Source organism: Rhineura floridana, chromosome 5 (assembly GCF_030035675.1).
Source record: "Rhineura floridana isolate rRhiFlo1 chromosome 5, rRhiFlo1.hap2, whole genome shotgun sequence".
Lineage (NCBI taxonomy): Eukaryota > Metazoa > Chordata > Lepidosauria > Squamata > Rhineuridae > Rhineura > Rhineura floridana.
Genome location: NC_084484.1, coordinates 55,380,272 through 55,399,940, shown reverse-complemented (window position 1 = coordinate 55,399,940; position 19,669 = coordinate 55,380,272). Strand labels below are relative to the sequence as shown.

At 43.2% G+C, this 19,669-nt stretch overlaps 1 protein-coding gene across 3 annotated transcripts in view; it reads right to left on the bottom strand.

Annotated features, from left to right (window-relative positions):
* Positions 1 to 19,669, bottom strand: part of FHL2 (four and a half LIM domains 2) — a 49,245-nt gene that overhangs the window by 10,597 nt on the left and 18,979 nt on the right. For 2 of the 3 annotated variants that reach the window (XM_061626782.1, XM_061626781.1), the window contains 2 exons: positions 14,565 to 14,744; positions 1,262 to 1,436 (listed from right to left, as the gene is read on the bottom strand). In XM_061626782.1, the coding sequence (XP_061482766.1) occupies positions 1,262 to 1,436; positions 14,565 to 14,720 (331 nt within the window). In that variant the 5' untranslated portion in view covers positions 14,721 to 14,744. Of the gene's footprint in view, positions 1 to 1,261; positions 1,437 to 14,564; positions 14,745 to 19,669 lie in introns of those variants that run through there. The other variant, XM_061626783.1, reaches the window with a different exon arrangement.

The following is a 19,669-nucleotide window of genomic DNA, read 5'->3' as shown; positions in this document are numbered from 1 at the left end:
AGCCAGAAAAAAATGCTCTCCTATACTTTTGCACAGATAGTTTGTCATTTAAGCCTTGAATTACATTTCTGTGATCTCAACAAAGCTTTAACATAGCATATATAACACATCATCTAGGGCATTTGTTATTATCTATAGCAGGAGAGAGAGAAGGAGAACTGTACCAAATGCAAAACTGTGATAGATTTTGGACATCTGCTTTGAATATAGCTGCATAGTTGTGGTTTCTACTTTCCTATCTTGTTACCCAAACCTCTCTAATTTTAATGTCATGGCTCATCAAGCATAAAAATTAATCTGAGGATAAGTGACATGAGAGGCAGTTCAAAAAGGTTTTTTTCTCACTAGTTATCATCAGCTGATTACACATTGCCTTCTTGACTTGCAAGAGCAAAGAAAACTCTATTCACTCCTGCCTTCTATTTCCAGCACTGCCCTCAGACCCTGCCAGTAAAAACACTTGCATCAGCCAAGCTATTTCATTCTATTCAACAACAAAAATCAAAGCATGTTTAATTGGGCTTTGAATCCATGATTCAGGATGCTGAGAGGCTGCTAGGTTTTGGCAGTGAAACCTGAGAATGAAGCAATTGTATGCGCAATCAGCTTCCAGAATTTGAGAGAGAGCTTTTACTGTTATACTGATAAAAACATAAAACTGCATGGATTTTGATAGCCCTCTAGTTAAGAAAACAGGCTTTAAGCAGTGATGGAGAGAACCCAAATGCTATTGAACTCCAATTGCTGTCAGCTCCGGCTAGGGATGCCCCTGCCAGAGAACAGGGCTTAGAGTAGGTGTGGCCCTCTAGATGTTGCTGAAGCACAACTCCCATCATCCTTGGCCATTGGCCATGCTTGCTGGAGCTGGTTAGAGTTGCAGTTCATTGTCATCTGGACTAGAGGATGAGGACAGCTGACTTAAAATCACTCTTGGTCCCAGATCAACATAGACTAGGTTAGAGGCCTTCCCATTCCCTCTTACAAGCAATTAACCAAGCTCAACATCTTCCACAGAGTTTTGCTTCTGCTTCTCACTCTTTCCCTGAGGCTGTAAAGCAGAAACTGCCCCTCTCCTGCTTCTGTCCTTCCAGACCCATCCTCCTTCAGTACATCTGGACCTGATTCCCAAAGCCTTGGTGTGGGTGGAAAGGCAAGTGGCCTCAGCCTCATCACACTGGCTTACAGGAATGGGATTGCAAAAGAGCCTCCTGTTGGTCTTCAATTAGGTCACCTAAAGTCCCCAAAGTCAACAAGTCCTAACCTGGCATGATGGTCTTCTTGCACTCGCTACACTTGGAGGAGTATTCATTGGAGTAGCATTCAGTGCAGAGAAGATGCTCTTCTTTTGCTGCAAAAGGTTTGTCCACCAGGGAGTTCTTGCACTGGAAGCAGTGGAAACAAGTTTCATGCCAGTGTCGGTCCTTGTAGGACAAGTCCTGTAGAAATCCCAAACCACAAAATATACTTAATAACTTACTAAGATAATTTATTGATTTACTAAGACAACGCATATAAGTCAAGGCTGGGGAACCTTTTCAACCCAAGGGTAGCATTCCCTCATAGGAAACCTTACAGGGGGCAGTGGTGGGCGAAGCCAGAGGCAAAAGTTGGCAGAGCGGATGACTCTTACTTTTGTACTAGGCTATATTCCAGTGATACACTCCCCGCTCCCAACACACATATCTCTCCATCCAGGCAAGCAAGAGATACAATCACTATTCAAGGACACAAAACAGCCAGACAAAAGCACTCAAGGAGGACGTGGAGCAGGCCCAGTGAGATGTGTGGTCATGGCAGAGTCCTAAAGGCCAGGCAGAGATATCTGGAGGACCATATTCAGTGTCCAGGCCTAAGGTTCTCCACCTTTTAACTAAACAAATGAGAACAACACTAGGGAATATATTCTGATGAAACTAAATTTATGGTACCGTTGAGGCCTGGCACCAGCAGGTGGCCAGGTCAGGCACTGCCCAAGGGCCCTGCGACTGGCAGAGGGCCCCTGCTGCTGCAAGGGTGTATCTCCCGTTCCACAATCCCCACCAGCACTGGGACGCAGGGCACAACTGGATGGTGGCATGGATTGTGCAGCAGGAGCTCCACTCTCCCAGCTGACATCACCCCTACATACGCACGCAATGGGCGGGTGCTTAGAGATGCCTGGTTGTTTCACCCTGTGTGTTAGTGCCATGCCTGCCATCACTGACCAGGCTTATTTAAGTGCATGTGTGCTTGTGCAGGCGCACATATGCATGCACACACGGGAGGTGGGGGCCCACATTAGGCTGGTATCAGCCCTGGTACTCTTGCGTGCAGTGCAGCCCAATATCCGAGCATGAAAGACTTCAGGGGTTCCAGTGCTTACCCAGGGTTCAGTTTCCTTGGAATGAATGTCACTGGAGACTGTGGTGTCTTTAGGATATATGGTTTTATTTACACATACATACAATCTGAGCTTAAGATGGTAGGGCTCACAGCATTAACACTCCAACAGATCTTGCTTTCCTATTAGGTTTCCAGGGAGGATTCCCAAAGCCATAGCTTTGGATTCAGCACAGAGAGCAAGTCAAACCTCTGTGTCTTTCCAGCTCCCAACTTCAGACCAGACTGGCCAAAGCTAGCTCCTGGGCTATTGTTCTCCTATCTACAAAAAGACCTCCAGCCAGGTGAAGGGGGGGAGGCCTACCCCCTCCTGAAAGAGCATCACTAGCCAGCTGTTCCTATGGAAACATGACCAAATCTTTAGTCATGCAGATAGGATGTTTAACAGACTTGACCAGGGCCATTATGTCAACAAAGGAATTGGCTTGACCAGTGTAGTGGTTCCTTCTACAAATTCAATTTTTACAGATACAGAATTACAGGTTTGGAGGGACCGAAGGACATCATACAGACCAACCCCCCAATCCTATAACAATATAAGTCTCCAGTTGACTTGAGGCTGACTGAGAAATCCCAAACCACAAAGCAAGCAGCATAAGCGCAGAGAGAAGCTCCCCCACTAGGACAGCACCTGCCCTCACCTACCTAGGGGAGCTTTTGGTAGGCCCATGAAAAATTCTGCAGGCTTAATTGCCAGCAGTGGGGGCAAAAAGATTGTGTCGGGGTGGCATTAGATCTACAGGATCTCCAAACCCCTTGTTTCCCCAACATACCAAAATTACTATGACAACTACATCAGCCCTGGAGCTGGCACAATTTATTCCACCCCACTAGTATCAATGGGGAGGGGGGGAGAACTTTTTTTTAAAAATGGGAAAAGGCAGGGGATGAAAAAGAAATGGTGCTCACAATGGAAGGGCAACTGTAAAAAAAAACACCTCCCTCCCAGCTTCTGCCCTGGCCTAACAGGACACAGGAAAAGGTGGTTCACCCACTGTCACTCCTCCTTGCTCATCCCCCCTCCCCGGATATCAGATGTGCTCTGCTAGTACATCATAAGTCAGTCTGTGGGACACTTAGAATTTAAAATCCCCAGGAAAAGCTCACTAAGTTAAATCATGCGGGGCGGGGGTTGCATCTGTGTTTAATTAGAATGTGATCAGAAGCTTTGAAGGGCTTCCACATGGGAAAAAGATGGAAACCAAGGTGTTGTAACATCTTTTTTTTTTAATGGAATTTCTTGCTTGTTGCACTTGCTGAGTCAAATGGTTTCTTCAAGCCACTGCTCTTTTGAAGGCTGCTGAGCTCATTTCAGTATTTTGCTTTTCACAGCTTTGTGGCTATATATTATTGTTTACGGTCTTTATGCAGGAATCCAGGATGATTAACTTAACAGGCTTATGGTCATGATCCTGCTGTTGCTCTCCAGCGACTGGTATTTCATGGTATTCTGCCTCTGAACATGATGATTGTTAAATAGAGGCTCCAAAATAGCAACCGTCACTGATAGCCATTGATAGTTTATCGTTCTATCCTGGGACACTGGCATTGCCCAATATATTTCCAGGATTCAACATCAGTAACAGTGTGATGATAACAATAAGCTTAATCCCTACAATGCCCAAAATAACTTCTCCATCCTCATATAATTGCTTCCAAGTTGGTGTTTTTTAAGTTCATTTATTCACTTCCAAAGTTAAAAAAAGAAAAGGAATATTAAGCTGCAAAAATAGGATGCTGAACTACATGGGGCACTGACCTGGTCTGGCACATTCTTCCTATGTTCAATGATCTTATGTTCTAAGCTAAAATAAAGCGCAAGGTTTTTAAAAAATATTTCACTGACTTAGTTAAAGAGCCTTTTCTCTTAATAACAAACTCTCCTCACCCCCATATAAGCCAACTGTGAGCCCAGAACCACAGAATTTGCCACTATAAAAACTGCCCACTGACTCTTGTGTGAAAGAGTAATATTTGTATTTCTTTTTGCACAGGAAGTTCAACAACTTTCCTTTACAGGAAATTGCTTTGCATAATCCTGATAAAAACAGTACTGCAAAGGTCTCTGGAAAAGAATTTTTATGGAAAACAACTTAGAGCCAAAAGAAACACGCAGCATTTGCTTACTTCGAAATGAAACTATGATAGATTATTTTTATATACCTTAGTTTTTCAAACTGTCAAGCTCCTTTCTTTTCATTTGCTCTGTTCTTTATTTTTCTTCCTTCTTACGTTCTTTTTCCCCTCCCTCCTTTTTGGTTTGCTTGTTTAGAGATGTCCCAACCAAAGCACTAGAATCTTTTTTAAAAACAAAAATCAAGAAAATAAAATCCAATCTGACTACCGTTTCCTTAATATAATGTGTTCTTCATGTGCTAGGCTTTTATTTTCCTGCCAAGCTAAGTGGAGAATAAAACCATAGAGTGCAATGGTTGTAATCCTGTGCCAGAGTTATGCATGCACATTGAGAGGACTGCCCCCAAACATTTGGCTGCCAGAGAAAAAGGAAAAGATGCCATTCCCCTCTATTCTGTTTAGGGATGCGGTTCGCTGCCTAGTTCTGATCCATTTCTTTTCCAATAGTCCGTTGTTCCATCCTGATCCGCCCTTTTTTGGTTCCTGCTTGCTTTTGCACTTGCTGACTTGATCCACGGGGGTGGGGTTGGTTGCAAAAAGAATTGCAGAATGTTTAACGTAAATGCCGATGTAAATGATCATGGTGTTCCACATGGTTTCCCCCCCTATTTATCACACCTACACACTGTTATGAATACATCAACTTAGAGTAAATTACAAAGATAATTATGTAAAATCAGGAAAACATTTTTGGGGGGGGAATCAGTGCCAATTATAGCCACAACCCGCCGCAAGAATCAGCGCCGGTCCAAAAAGATAGCAGACTGTTGAATTCAGTCAGAATTCGGTACTAAGTCCAATCTAGCAGATATTCTTCCTCATTCCTAATTCTGTTCCATGTACAGAATCTGCCAGTTGAAGCTTACTCCAACACTGGTGATGGGATAATGTCCTCTATTGCACCTGAGGCCAGATGCTAGTTTAGGGGTGGGAGCGGACAACACAGACTGTGTAGCATACGTAGGTATGTTCTCCAACAGAAGAGAATAGCTGGGCAGCTTAGGACGGATAGCTAGGATTTCATAGAATCATAGTAATCATGGTAACCTCTAAATTAGATTACTGCAATGCGCTCTACGTGGGGCTGCCTTTGAAGACGGTTCGGAAACTGCAGCTTGTGCAAAATGCAGCTGCCAGATTGATAACAGGGACCTGGCGGTCCGAACATATAACACCGATTCTGGCCCGCTTGCATTGGCTGCCTATATGTTTCCGGGCCCGGTTCAAAGTGCTGGTGTTAACCTATAAAGCCTTATACAGTTCGGGGCCACAATACCTGATGGAACGCCTCTCCCGTTATGGACCTACCCGTACACTACGCTCAACATCAAAGACCTTCCTCCGGGTGCCTACTCATAGGGAAGCTCGGAGGGTATCAACAAGAAAAAGGGCCTTTTCAGTGGTGGCCCCCGAATTATGGAACAATCTTCCTGATGAGGTACGCCTGGCACCAACATTATTATCTTTTCGGCGCCAGGTCAAAACTCTCCTCTTCTCCCAGGCATTTTAGTATGTGTTAAAATTGTTTTTTTAACTTTTTTAAGAATTTAAACATTTTAAAGTTGTTTTAAATTGTCTAAATATGTGGTTTATTGTATTTGATGTATGACTGTTGTGAACCGCCCAGAGAGCTTCGGCTATGGGGCGGTATATAAATTTAATAAAATAAATAAATAAATAAATAGAATATAAGAGCTGAAAGGGGCCTATAAGGCCATTGAGTCCAACCCCCTGCTCAATTAGTAGGAGGATCTGCTGATGGGGAAACTCACAAAATAAGTTTGTTGTTCTGCACAAGTGTGTGCAGCCTGCACTTGGGCCCTATTCCATCACGAGTATCCATATCATGACCAATCCATAGTTGTTATGGAATACTGCCACCAAATGGGTGGTTTGTTTTGGCAGTCACTGCATTGGGATCACTGTAGTTTAATTGGTACACAGATAATATCACAAACACCTCTGTGTTGATCTCACCTGTTAATGTTAACAAGTCACTATGGTCAGCTTCTGTGCATGCAACTGGATGAGTGTTCAAATCAGCATAGGTGGGTGCACACAGACAGTTTGCTAGCTATATCCTACTCTCTCTCTGTCTCTCTCTCTCTCTCTCTCTCTCACACACACACACACACACACACAAACACTTTCCTAATCATTCACAAGAAGAAGAAGAAAACACCAATAATCTTCTGGCACATTAAATACTATCATATACTTTATCTTCCCTTGCAGAATGATTTAAAAATGATTTAAAAAACAGAGAGCTGTTCGATAATACCTACACTCCCAAAATCCATCAATCTGGGTTGAAAAGTTCATCTGATTAATTCCTTGCTCTGAGATTTGTTGGAGTTCAGCCAAGCTTAGAGATTTCAGAATGTCAACACATGCAAAGTGCCCAAGGGATGAAAACGATTTTAGAAGTAAACTCTGTAAAGAAATTGGTTTTTTGGCTTGCCAGTTCAGGGAATCTTTGGGGGAAATTTGATTTTGTTTGCATTTTAATGACAACTACCTAAATAGCATATTTTGAATCAATACGCAAACCGAAACATAATTAGCCTTCAAAATTTGCACTTCTTTGAATTTTGCAATCCAATTTTCCAACCATAAAATGTCTACGAAAAGGTATACTTTAGGGGAAAGTGGGCATAAAAATGCACACATTCATGAAAATAACAAACAAAAATACATTATATATGGGGAAATTGCTTGTAAAAATGTGTATCTTAGTCAACGCCTCATGCAAAAATGTGTATATTAGGAGAAATTCACACTAAAATGCGATGAATTTTCATGAGGATTTTTAAAATAAGCAAATAAATGACAAATTGCTGCAGAAATGTGGAGAAGTGAGTTTAGGATTAGAAAAATGAGAATCCGAGAGAAACCAAAACTGGCAGATTCATCCATCCCTAAGATTTGGATTTTTATGTTTTATTTCACCGCTTTTGCATGCTGCTCTAGGTCCACATAGGAAGCGTGACACCTTTTTCCATCACAGATGTCCTGATGGGCAACCTATACTCTGGACAAGAGGCTACTGTAAGGACAGAATATGGAGAAACCAATTGGTTCCCCATCGGAAAGGGTGTGAGACAGGGGTGTATTTTATCACCCTATTTGTTTAATCTATACGCAGAACATTTCATACGGAAAGCAGGATTGGACCAAGATGAAGGAGGTGTGAAAATTGGAGGGAGAAATATCAATAATTTAAGATATGCAGACGAAACCATACTACTAGCAGAAACCAGTAATGATTTGAAACGAATGCTGATGACAGTTAAAGAGGAAAGCACAAAAGCACAGCTGAACATCAAGAAGACTAAAGTAATGACAACAGAAGATTTATGTAACTTTACAGTTGACAATGAGGACATTGAACTTGTAAAGGATTATCAATACCTTGGCGCAGACATTTACCAAAATGAAGACAATAGTCAAGAAAACAGAAGAAGGCTAGCACTGGGGAGGGTAGCTATGAAAGAACTAGAAAAGGTCCTCAAATGCAAAGATGTATCACTGAACACTAAAGTCAGGATCATTCAGACCATGGTATTTCTGATCTCTATGTATGGATGTGAAAGTTGGACAGTGAAAAAAGCAGATAAGAGAAAAATCAACTCATTTGAAATGTGGTGTTGGGGGAGAGCTTTGCGCATACTATGGACTGCGAAAAAGACAAATAATTGGGTGTTAGAACAAATTAAACCAGAACTATCACTAGAAGCTAAAATGATGAAACTGAGGTTATCATACTTTGAACACACAGTGAGAAAACATGATTCATTAGAAAAGATAATAATGCTGGGGAAAACAGAAGGGAGTAGAAAAAGAGGAAGGCGAAACAAGAGCAGTGGGCCGGGCCAGAGGCAAAAGCAGGTGGAGCTATAAAGGTAAATTTTACCTTTGTCCAGTAGTCTAGTTTCTACACACGCCCCTCTCTATGTTCCATCCAGGCGAGCAAGAGGCATTATCCGAACTGAATACAATGAATTGAAGGATAAATTTAACCAGGCAAAACCTTTGGGGTGCAAAGAAGGGCCAGTGAGGAGTGGGTCCTGGAAGACAGCATGTAGCCTGGAGAGAGTTCTGATAATGAAGCCTGGAGGGCCATATTTGGCCCTCAAACCTGAAGTGGACCACCCCTGCCCTGGAGACAAGGTGCCTTTTATTGACAGCATCCCTATCGTCAGGAATATGTAGTTCTGCCCAAGCACGTGGAAAAAGCTATCCTTAGTCAGGCCTCCTTTCTCTCCCTGTCAGACCAAGTTTAAACATGAGGCCAGGATCTCAGAAAAACTTACCCATATTTCCTTCCCACACAGTGGTCTCTTTTTTCAGCTGCGTCACTTATCTGCATTGCATTGTTAAGGTTCTTCCATATAGTGGTGTTTGTTGTGGGATCAGTGCTCTTCATGAGGGTCAGCACCACACCGCCATAAGACTTTGGGCTCCAGACCACCATGTCCCCCTGTTCACGTGCATGCACGCACTTTAATACACCTAGTCTCGCTACCTCTTTTGTCACCACATCAGTGCACATGCCTGCCATCACCCCAGATGGTGGGGGGGTTAACATGCCCCCGAGGTCATCTGGAGTGATGGCAGGCATGCATGTGGATGCATGTCACCCCACTGCCATCTTGGGTGATGGTAGGCATGCGATGATGTAGAAGGTGGCGCAACCGGGCATATTGCAATGTGCACCAGCTGCATCCACATACAGGAGTGGTGTTGCCTGGGAGAGTGGAGCTCCCGCTCTGCACCACTGTCTGGTCATGCCCCATGACTAGGGATGGAAAGAGCTGTCTGTTTCAGTTCTCTCTCTCATTCTCCCAATGTTAAATTGAATTCTCTACATTTCTACAGCAATCTGCAATTTTTTTAAAAAAAAAATCCTCATGAAAATTCTCCACCATCTTAGTGTGAATTTCTCCACAGAAACACATTTTTGTAGGGAGTTTTGGCCGAGGAACACATTTTTGCAAGCCATTTCATGCCCTTTTGCATGTTATTTTCACTCATGTATTCACTTTTATGCACACTTTCACACTTACGATTTTTTGTAAATGTTGTTTAGTTGGCGAACTGCATCCCAAAATTCTAATAAATGTGAATTTCAAAGGATGGCTGTGTTTAAATTCTCATATTGTTTTTGAAATTGCAAATTTGATAAATTCTGATTTGATAAATTCTGCTTGAAATGCGAACCCATCCCTACCCGTGACCCAATGCTGGTGGGATCACAGAGCAAAAGCTCCATCTTCCCAGCCACAGGGACCCTTGGCCAGTGCCTGACCTGGCCACCTGCTAGCATTGGGCCTACTCTTCATTTTTCCTCACAAAATGTTGTTGGCATCAGAATGCCAGCCTGTTTCCCACCCACCCACCCACCCACACAATTCAACCTAGATTCACTAATAGGCAAAAAACCTTGAGGTTTAAGAATGTAACTATAGCCCACATATATTTCTATCAAACTTTAAAAAGCAGGGAAATTGGGCAGCTATAGTGAATGCACCAGGGGAGCAGGAGACCTGGCCTCCTATCTGAGATATTGGGCTGCCCTACAAATTTGTCAAAATGCATACACAATTTGAGTTGGTCTTTCACAGTCCAATCCACTTGCTGTGTAGCTTGGAATAATTTGGTAACATGTGCCTCTGAGCATATGGTGAGTGGTGGCAATACCTGCCATCTCCAAACATGGAGAATTACATTTTTGTATGTTTGTTGGTGTTCTTCTTACTTTGCTTCATTCCTGTGTTACTATTGTTTCTGCAGAGAATCTAATCGAGAAAATTTTATTTCTCTCATTATTCATCCTAGAAACTTTTGTCAAATTTATTTAATTAATTTCAAATCCTTTTTATTGGTCAGTGTCATATGATGGTGAAGACAGCCTTTTGTGTTTCAAATTGGAGGCTATGTTCAATTTCAATTTTGGGTACATTAACAGTTGAATATGAAACTGCAATTTGATGTAAAATCAGTCTGATTACAATATGTTGCTACTTCAGGAATGCCTCTAGCTGTTGGGAAAAAACAAACTTAGCCTGTCCAAGATGCATGTTTTCAGATGCTATGTTTAAACCACTCCATTTAAGGCAAATTTTGCAAGAATATATTTCACCTCCCACTGTTTTATCTTGTGCAAATTGAGACACTCCTGATGTCCACTGGAAACTATTCTGCAGAATAATCAGTGCCATTATTCCACAATTATGTTCGGAGTTTTTTTAGTGTAAATTTTGCAAAGTGTTGCTGTACTTCACATATTCACAGAAACAGAAGCAAAAGAAAATGATTTCCTATAGGAAACTTCACTAAAATTGCAAAGTAAATCAGACATATTTAAAGTGACTATCTGACCTATGCCAGCTGTCTTGTTAATGTTGCCTCCTCCCTGCTTAAACAAGATCAGCACAGCACATGTCTTGTTTCTATTATTTGGGCTGATTGCAGGTGTTGCCACCACTCACCATATGCTCCGAGGCTAAAGTTACCAAATTCTTCCAAGCTACACAGGAAGTGGATTGGACTGTGAAAGACCAACCCAAATTGTGTTTGCATTTTGACAAATTTGTAGGGCAGTCTAACATCTAAGAGAGGAGGTCAAGTCTCCTGCTCCCCTGGTGCATTCACTATAGCTACCCAATTTCCCTGCTTTTTAAAGTTTGATAGAAATATCTGCAGGCTATAGGTACATTCTTAAACCACAAGGTTTTTGGCCTATTAGTGAATTTCTCTGCTTTTTAATCTGGGAAGTAGGAAATGAGATCCTGTGCAAGTTTGCTGAGAACAGATTGATCATTTGCATGCTTATTGATTTCAATGGGATTTACTCCCCTGCAATCATGCTTAGGATAGGTGAAACTGACCACAGAGGATGGGAAGGAGAGGAGAAGGAGGGAGGGAAGGAAGGAAGGGTGGAGGGGAGGAGGGGGAGGGGAACAGGAAGGAGGGAGAGGGAGGAGAAGGACAGGTTTGATCATTTGCATGTTTATTGAGTTCAGTGGGATTTACTCCTCTGCAAACATGCTTAGGATAGGTAAAACTGACTAGGGGGAGGGAGGGATGGCTGGAGTGGGCAAGGAAGAAGGAAGAGGGGAGGGGAGGAGGAAGGGAGAGGAGAGGGAAAGGAGGGGAAAACCAGGTCTGATCATTTGCATGCTTATTGAGTTCAATGGGATTTACTCCTATGTAATCATGGTTAGGATCAGGGCCGGTTCCAAAGGGCGGCCAGGTTGGACACTGGCCCGAGGGCCCCACAGCTCTAGGAGCCCCTGGGGGGCCCCTGAGGGGCCCTCCGCTCTCCTTCCGCAATCCCGCAGATTGCAAGATGAGCTTCTGAGCCGCCTGCCATCCCCCGCACTTCACCTACCTTTCTCTGCTGTTCGCGCAGGGTTGCCATCAATAAAGATGGCGGCCGAGGTTTCCGTAAGGGACTGAAGCCTCTGCCGCCATCTTGGTTGATGGCAGTAATGAGCGCGCTGCATGCCATCAACCAAGATGGTGGCAAATGCTTCAGTCCTTTACGGAAACCTCGGCCGCCATCTTTATTGATGGCAACCCTGCGCGAACAGCAGAGAAAGGTAGGTGAAGCGCTGGGGATGGTGGGGGATGGTGGGCAGTTCAGAAGCTCATCTTGCGATCCATGGGATCGCAGAAGGGAAGCAGAGGGGCCCAGGGCAGGCTAATGCCCAAGGGCCCCCGCATTCCTGGAGCCGGCCCTGGTTAGGATAGGTAAAACTGACCATGGGGGAGGAGCAGGGGGAGGGGAGAGGAGAGGGAAGGAGAAAGGGAGGGAAGAGGACAGCAGAAGGAGGGGGAGGGACAAGGAGGGGATTGGAGGGGGAGGGGCAAATGAAGGGGCAAGGGAGAGCAGGTTTGATCATTTGCATGCTTTTTTGAGTTCAGTGGTATTTACTCCCATGCAATCATGCTTAAGATAGGTAAAACTGACCATGAGGAGGAGGAGGGGGAAGGAGGGGATTGCAGGGATAGGGGAGGGGAGGGACAAGAGGAAGGGGAGGAGAAAGGCAAGGTGGGTTTCATCAGTTGCATACTTTTTGAATTCAGTGGGATTTATTTCTGTGCAATCATGTTTGAAAATGGAAATGGACTGCCTTCAAGTCGATCCTGACTTATGGCAACCCTATGAATAGGGTTTTCATGGTAAACAGTATTCAGAGGTGGTTTTACCATTGTCTTCCTCTGAGGCTGAGAGGGAGTGACTGGCCCAAGGTCACCCAGTGAGCTTCATGGCTGTGTGGGGATTCGAACCCTGGTCTCCCAGGTCATAGTCCAACACTGACCTAGGGGAGGGGCAGGGAGTGTAGGAGATTGGGTGGGTGGGTACTGAGCAGAGGGAGAAACCCTTTCCTTTCCAAAAGGAAAACATTTTGAACAGTATCATTGCTTTTCAGCGTTTCCCCCACCTTTTTATTCTACAGCAGGCACACGTAGCCTCCCACCCAAATTTAAACCAACGCTGTCTCTGGCCACATCCACACCAGCCCTTTATTTCACCTTAGACAGTCATGGCTTCTCTCAAAGAATGCTGGGAAGTGCAGTTAGTGAATGGTGCTGAGAGTTGCCAGGAGATGCCCTGTTCCCCTCACAGAGCTTCAATCAGAGTGGCTGACTGTTAAACCAGTCTGGCCACTGGAGCTCTGTCAGGGGAATAGGAGTCTCCTCTCAGCACCCTTCACAAACTGCACTTCCCAGGATTCTCTGAGGGCAGCCATGCCTGTGGCCCCCTGATTAGCCAAGCCAAGCAGCTGTGAGTCTGACTTTTAGAACACTGACAGTTGGTTCTTACTGAGCATGCCCGACATTATAATTGAGTTCCAGCCAAAATTTCTTAAATTAATTAAAAATCAGCCAGGCATTTTTTTAAACTTTTAAACTGCAGAAGATGAAGGTCAGATAATGGGGCAAAGTCAGTAATAGGATTACTGGTCCTCTGTGAACATGCCTGATTTTTAATAAATTTCAACAGATTATGAGAAGTCTGACAGAAAAAAGTCCAAAAGGGCTCTGGGTTTTTCCCCTCTCTTTTTAGACTTTGAACTCTCTATTCTCTCTGACTGTTTTGTGTATCGCAATGAATATGTAGAGGGTTATTAAGCAAGTGTTTCTGAGTTCAGGACTATAAGTTTTGTAAGGTTTTGTTTTGAAATGAACTTATGGGAAATATCAGAATGGCATGGGGTGTATTTTCAATTTAACATTGCGGAATATGAAAAATCCACGCTGATTATAGTACACAGCCACTCTTGTGGCTGTATAATTTAATTCAATGTTTTAAAAAGCGACTGTTGCCGATGACCCATTTGCAATAACTGAAAGGCCTGTTTGTGATATTAAGCCCCTAGCACCTCTCTGGAAGCACCTTTAGAGGAGGACAAACGATAGACCAGCTGTCACCTTAACGTCTGAGTTGTGAATGATCAATACCTTTCCAACAGGGTATGTCTATCTCTCAGAAACCTCTGTTCATGTTTTAGAGAATATGCGGGTGTGAGAAGATTGTCAAGTGTATGTGGGGGTTGCATGTTTAGATTAGTTTTGTATAGTGTGAATTTGTAAGTGAAGGATTTTGGTGACTGTATTATGTGGTAAGACTTTAATAACTTTTTGAAATTTTTATAATGAGGTTTGCAAATATCCTGCTTTTTGATGCATTTTGATGTTTTGTATATGACTTGCTTTTGTGGTTTTCAGTTGAGTTACTTATGTACATTGTTTAACAGTATTTATATAATTATGTCGCTTAAATGGAGAATTAACATTATCATCATCATTATCATCAGAAATAGTTGGAATAGTCTTGTTTGGTTTGAAATGTGGAATATTTATTCTATTTTTATATAGATTCCTTTTTGTTGGAATTTGTAAGCCACTTAGAGATTTTTGTTGAAATATGAAGTGCCTTCTCAACTAAATAATTAACTAAATAGATACATAAAAAGGTATGCAGCAGCACAGGAAACCTGATCTAAGAATTAGGCCAATGAAATGTCTATCCAAAGTACCTTACAATCACAGCCGATTGGCTTTTTACATTCCTCACAGGTGTTGGAGTACAGGCTCTCATAGCACTTGACACAGTAGGGGCTATCCTCCCTCAGGATGTACTTTTTGCCAAACAGGGTCTCCTTGCAGTAGTGGCAGTCAAAGCGTTCTGTCATTTTGACATCTAGGATTTTGGCAGCCTGTCAAAAAGAAAACAAGCAGCTTCAGGTTAAAATGGTGTTACCTTGAATGTCAGAGGAAAAGGCATAGGTGGTGTATTATTATTATTATTATTATTATTAATAATAATAATAATAATAATAATAATAATAATAATAAACTTTTCATCCACTCTGCCAAGGAGCCTCAGGACAACAAGATGCAGATATCCCATGTTAGCCTCACAAGGAGGTATAGTTGGGTGACAGACTACCCAAGGCCATGCAGTGAGCATTGCTAAGAAGGTATAAGCTCAGGTCCTTCTGGTTCAAATGATCACCTCATCCATAGCACTATCCTAGCTCTCAGCCCTGTGCTATCCCCAAATCTGCTCTGGAAGTTTGGGGATAAAATCAGAATAGATTTTGGGGGTGAGTGGGGGGAGGCGAGGGAAAGATTGTTCCATTGTTCAAGGAAAAATCCTTGCACTGACAGAACAATCTATGTAGCGCTATGATGAAGAAAACTCCCTGTCTTCTTCCCATAACTCAGACTCCTTCATTTTATTTATAACACACATAGGCACACACAGAGATCTATATCAAGCCACTGGGGCACAGCCAGCAAAACTGAGTAACTGTGAGCCTGCATGAATCCCTGCACACTCATGTTATAGGTGATTTCAGGTCATTTCCAGAGGACTGGCTTACTGCGTTTTCAGCCTGATTTGTTTGCACAAAGTTTGCAGGGAAGTTAGATGATTTTAGCTATTTATTGAGCATTCATTCTGATCCATTGGTGGTAAGGATGGAGAGAAATTCAATTCAGTTCACCTTTAAAACCAAATCCATCAATTTTGCTCTTTCCAAAACAATATGAGAACTGAAGTGCAGCCATCCTTCAAAATTCACACTTATCTGAATTTTGCAACACAGCTCTTCAACCAATCAATGTTTACCAACATCACATATGTTAGGAGAAAACCGTGCATAAAATTGAATATATTAGTGAAAATCTCATAAAAAATAAATTGTATTAGGAGAAATTGCTTGCAAAAGCATGTACACTAGCCAAAATTGCATATAATAATACATTTAGTGGAAAAATTTGCACTAAAATGTGGAAGAACTTTCATAAGGATTTTCTTAAAAATTGCAAATTGCTCTACAAATGCGGAGAACCAAATTTAAGATTGGGGAAATGAAAATCTGAGAAACCAAAACTGACATACCTTTCCGTCCCTAGCTGGTGGGGAGGTTGGACAATGTTGCATCAATCATTATCCCCCAGTGCATCCCCATCACTTTCCTTATCGTGAAAAGTCCAATTTTAAGAGGGGAAACAAGTGCTCAAGAGCACCAAATCAACTTTAACTGTGCAAGCTGAATGGCCAACATGTGATGGAGTCCCATGAATAAACAGTAACTGTCTGGAAGCACCCTGAGATTGCAAACTACCTGCTGTAAAGCTCCCAGACTTGCTGCATTCCCTGAATCTGGTCAGCTTTGCTGTTTGTTGTGTTTGCCGATTGTGCCCGCCTTCTCTGAGTACTTGCCTACACTTGGTCCTCACCTCAGTGCCTAACAAAACACCTCTCTTGCTGCATTACTCTCAGGGAGAGATATGGCCAAAAAGGGAGATATTTGTATTTCAGACATCTGGTGTATGTGTGTTAAAAGTTAAGATAGCAAGCAGAATTAGGACTGGTGGTGCAGCATGTGGGAAAGAGGGTTGACTCATATCCCACACACTGCATTGCTGAGGAAAATCTCCTCCATGCTGCCCTTAGTCCTAGCTGAGGAGAAAGCTGTCATTGACAGCATTGTTGGGTTGGGAGAGATTTTCCTTGAGACCAGGGCATGGAGGAGAAAAGGCTTTAAAGCCCCTCCAGTGTGGTGTAGTGGTTAAGGTGTTGGACTACAACCTGGGAGACCAGGGTTCGAATCCCTACATAGCCATGAAGCTCACTGGGTGGCCTTGGGCCAGTCACTGCCTCTCAGCCTCATGAAAACCTATTCATAGGGTCGCCATAAGTCAGAATCAACTTGAAGGCAGTACATTTACATTTTTAAACTCCACAGCCCCAATTCCAATCTCCCTCAGCCCCCCATTTGGCTGCTGTTTAAGTTTTTTAAATCAGATGTGTTGCAGTTGTGGTCTCGTAGTTCATGAGTCTGACAGGCTAGTTTATAATTCTGCACAGCAGCTTAGTTTTTCCTCAGGGTTTTGTTTTGCTTTGCTTTGCTATTGCGCACACTTTCGAAGGCATTCATGATTTGTGCCCAGTGTACAATTTTCCCCCGGATCTCTTTATTTTCTTTCATGAAAGAAAGGAAGATTTGTACCTGGAATGTCTGAAGACATAAATCCATGCAGGAAGAGGTGTTTGGAAAGCATTTTTGTTATTGTTTCAAAAGCTGTAAAGATTTACAAGGTCTCTTTTTGTTACAGCCTAGCAAAACTGAACTACCAGGAGCGGCTCATTTTTCAGTCCCCTACGGTAGCTGGCACAAACATTCCCTCTCATCGCTTTGCAAGAACGTTGTGTCCTTCTTCCAAGAATTCTAATCCATTTTCCAATCAAAACTACAAATCCATGCAAACAAGAACGGAACAAAGAGAGTAGAAAAGAGGAAACTGTGTGTATATGGTAGTGAGCAGTGTCCAGATACAAACACACAAATGCTTTCAATAATTCCCACATCACACTTCTGTAAAAAGTGATTGACTTTTGCTATCTCCTTAATTAGTATCATAGAACCCCAACACTGCATAATCCACCATATTTCCCTCACTAATCAGGAGCATTGAAACAAAGCTTCGTCATACTAAGCTGCTTCATACAAGGTTGGGTAATTTGTTCATCTTGCCCAATCTTGCCTTCCCTGGCTAGCAGTGGCTCTCAAGCAGCCTTTTCGTCACTTTCTACTTTGTCCCTTTGACAGGAGATGCCAAGGACTGAACTTGGAATTTTCTGCATGCAAAAAAATCGGTTCTCCCATGGGCTTATGGTCTTGCTTGGATCTGACCCTGCTCAAAGTAAGAAACATGAGTATTTAACTCCGTTATTAGAGAGCTCCTTCTATTAAACCAGAAATAGGGAACCCCTTTTAGCCTGAGAGCCATATCCCTTTGTGTGCAGCCGTCCAGGGTCTCCATGTCAGTAGTGAGCAGAGTGAGAGGCAAAAAGTGGGTAGGGCAGAGATAAAAGTGGGCAGAGCAATGGATGCAGCTGTTACCTTTGTACAGTGGGCCACATTCCTGCCATGTAAAAATCAGAAGTGGTTGTACACATCCACATCCCTGCCTCTCTCCATCCTCTACCCAGGCAAGCAAGAGGCCTCATCTCCATTCAAATATAGCCAAGCGAAAGCACTGGAAGAGAGTGCAGAGCAGTGCCAGTGAGGAGTGTGGTCTGGGGGAAAGGGTGTGGCCTGGGGAGAACAATAGCTTGGGAGAGGCCCGAGGGCTGGCTAGAGAGGCCTGGAGGGTCTCATTTGGCCCCAAGGTCTGAGGTTCCCCACCCCTGTCTTAAGCATTCATCTACCCTCTCCTGTTTGATGGTTCTTCTCAGCTGGGTGCAGATCTAGAATATATAAAGGAAATAAGGGGTACCTCTTTACTTATTTATAAAACGCACAGACTGCTTTTCAAACAAAATGCTTTCCAAAGTGATTTGCACAACTGTACACAAGCAAATCATAATACAGTTCTAAAAGTAGATTAAAGCAGGCATTTCACTGCATTCTAAACAGTACAAAACCCTACTAAAACTAGTGTGAACTAATATGACCGTGCCAAAACCCAAAACACAACCAGAGACTAACCGCTAAAAGCAGCATTAAAAAGATGGGTCTTTAAGGTCCATTTCAAGGAATCAAGAGATGGAGCCTGCCTAACGTCAAGTGGAATTGAGTTAAATAACTCTGAGGCCACCACTCAGAAGTGCCTGTTTTGTGTTCCTGCCAGCCTCAGTGTCTTTGTAGATGGGCACCTAAGCAGGGCCTCTGAAGTAGATCTTAAGGCACAGGCAAGTTAATTCAGGTACAGGCCGTCCCTCAGGTAAGCTTGTGTAAGGGAGAAAGGCCAGCTGCATTTGATTGCTTTGGTGTTCCTCTTGCAGTTGACCCAATTGCAAACATGGGCGAGCCAGAGAAGGAATGCTGATGGGAAGGTGAGTCAAGGGAGATGTTCTGGCATGTGCCATGGGGAGCAATTAGCACAATGGCTGGCTGGGAGTGAGACATAACTAAGAATGGATAAAAGGAAAACAAGGGGAGGTGGAAAAGAATCTTGTTCTGATAAGGCTAAAGAACAGAGAGAAGTCAGAGGAAGCAGAAGGGAGTTAATTTATACAAAGGAGAGGAGAACTGGGCAGAAAACACTTGGGGTAGTTTGGGATTAACCTGAATGCTGTTTAAAAAGAATCCTTGTGATGAGCAGGATCCTGACTTTTCTCCAAAGTGAGGGCTCTGAAGTAAGAGCACATTCTGGGCCCCTGAAGGTTCTCATTATAAGGGAAAACATTCCACCTGGTTCCAAAGTATTCAGGTCATCACCAGCATTTTCAATTTGGCCCAGGACAGCACTCATAACCAGTGCAACTGGTAGTAGGTAAAATATGCTCCAGCCACCTGGCACCAACCAACAGCTGGGTGGCTTCATTTTGTACCAGTTGAAGTTTCTGAACTACCTTTAAAGGCAGCCACACAAGGAGGGCAGTCCAGTCTTGATGTCAGCATCGCATAATTGAGATAAGGTCTATTCCACCACCTAAGCTTCTCCAGTTGAGTCAAACAGCACTCTCAAACTGCGGGTTTGATCTGTGAACACCATCTAGGACCGGTTGCAAGTTTGCCTCCATAAGGGTTGATTTCCTCCCCCCCCCAGAACCTCTGTCTTATCTGTCTTAAGCTTCAACCTATTCCCCCTCATGCGCCCCCAAACTGCCTCTGGGCATGAATTC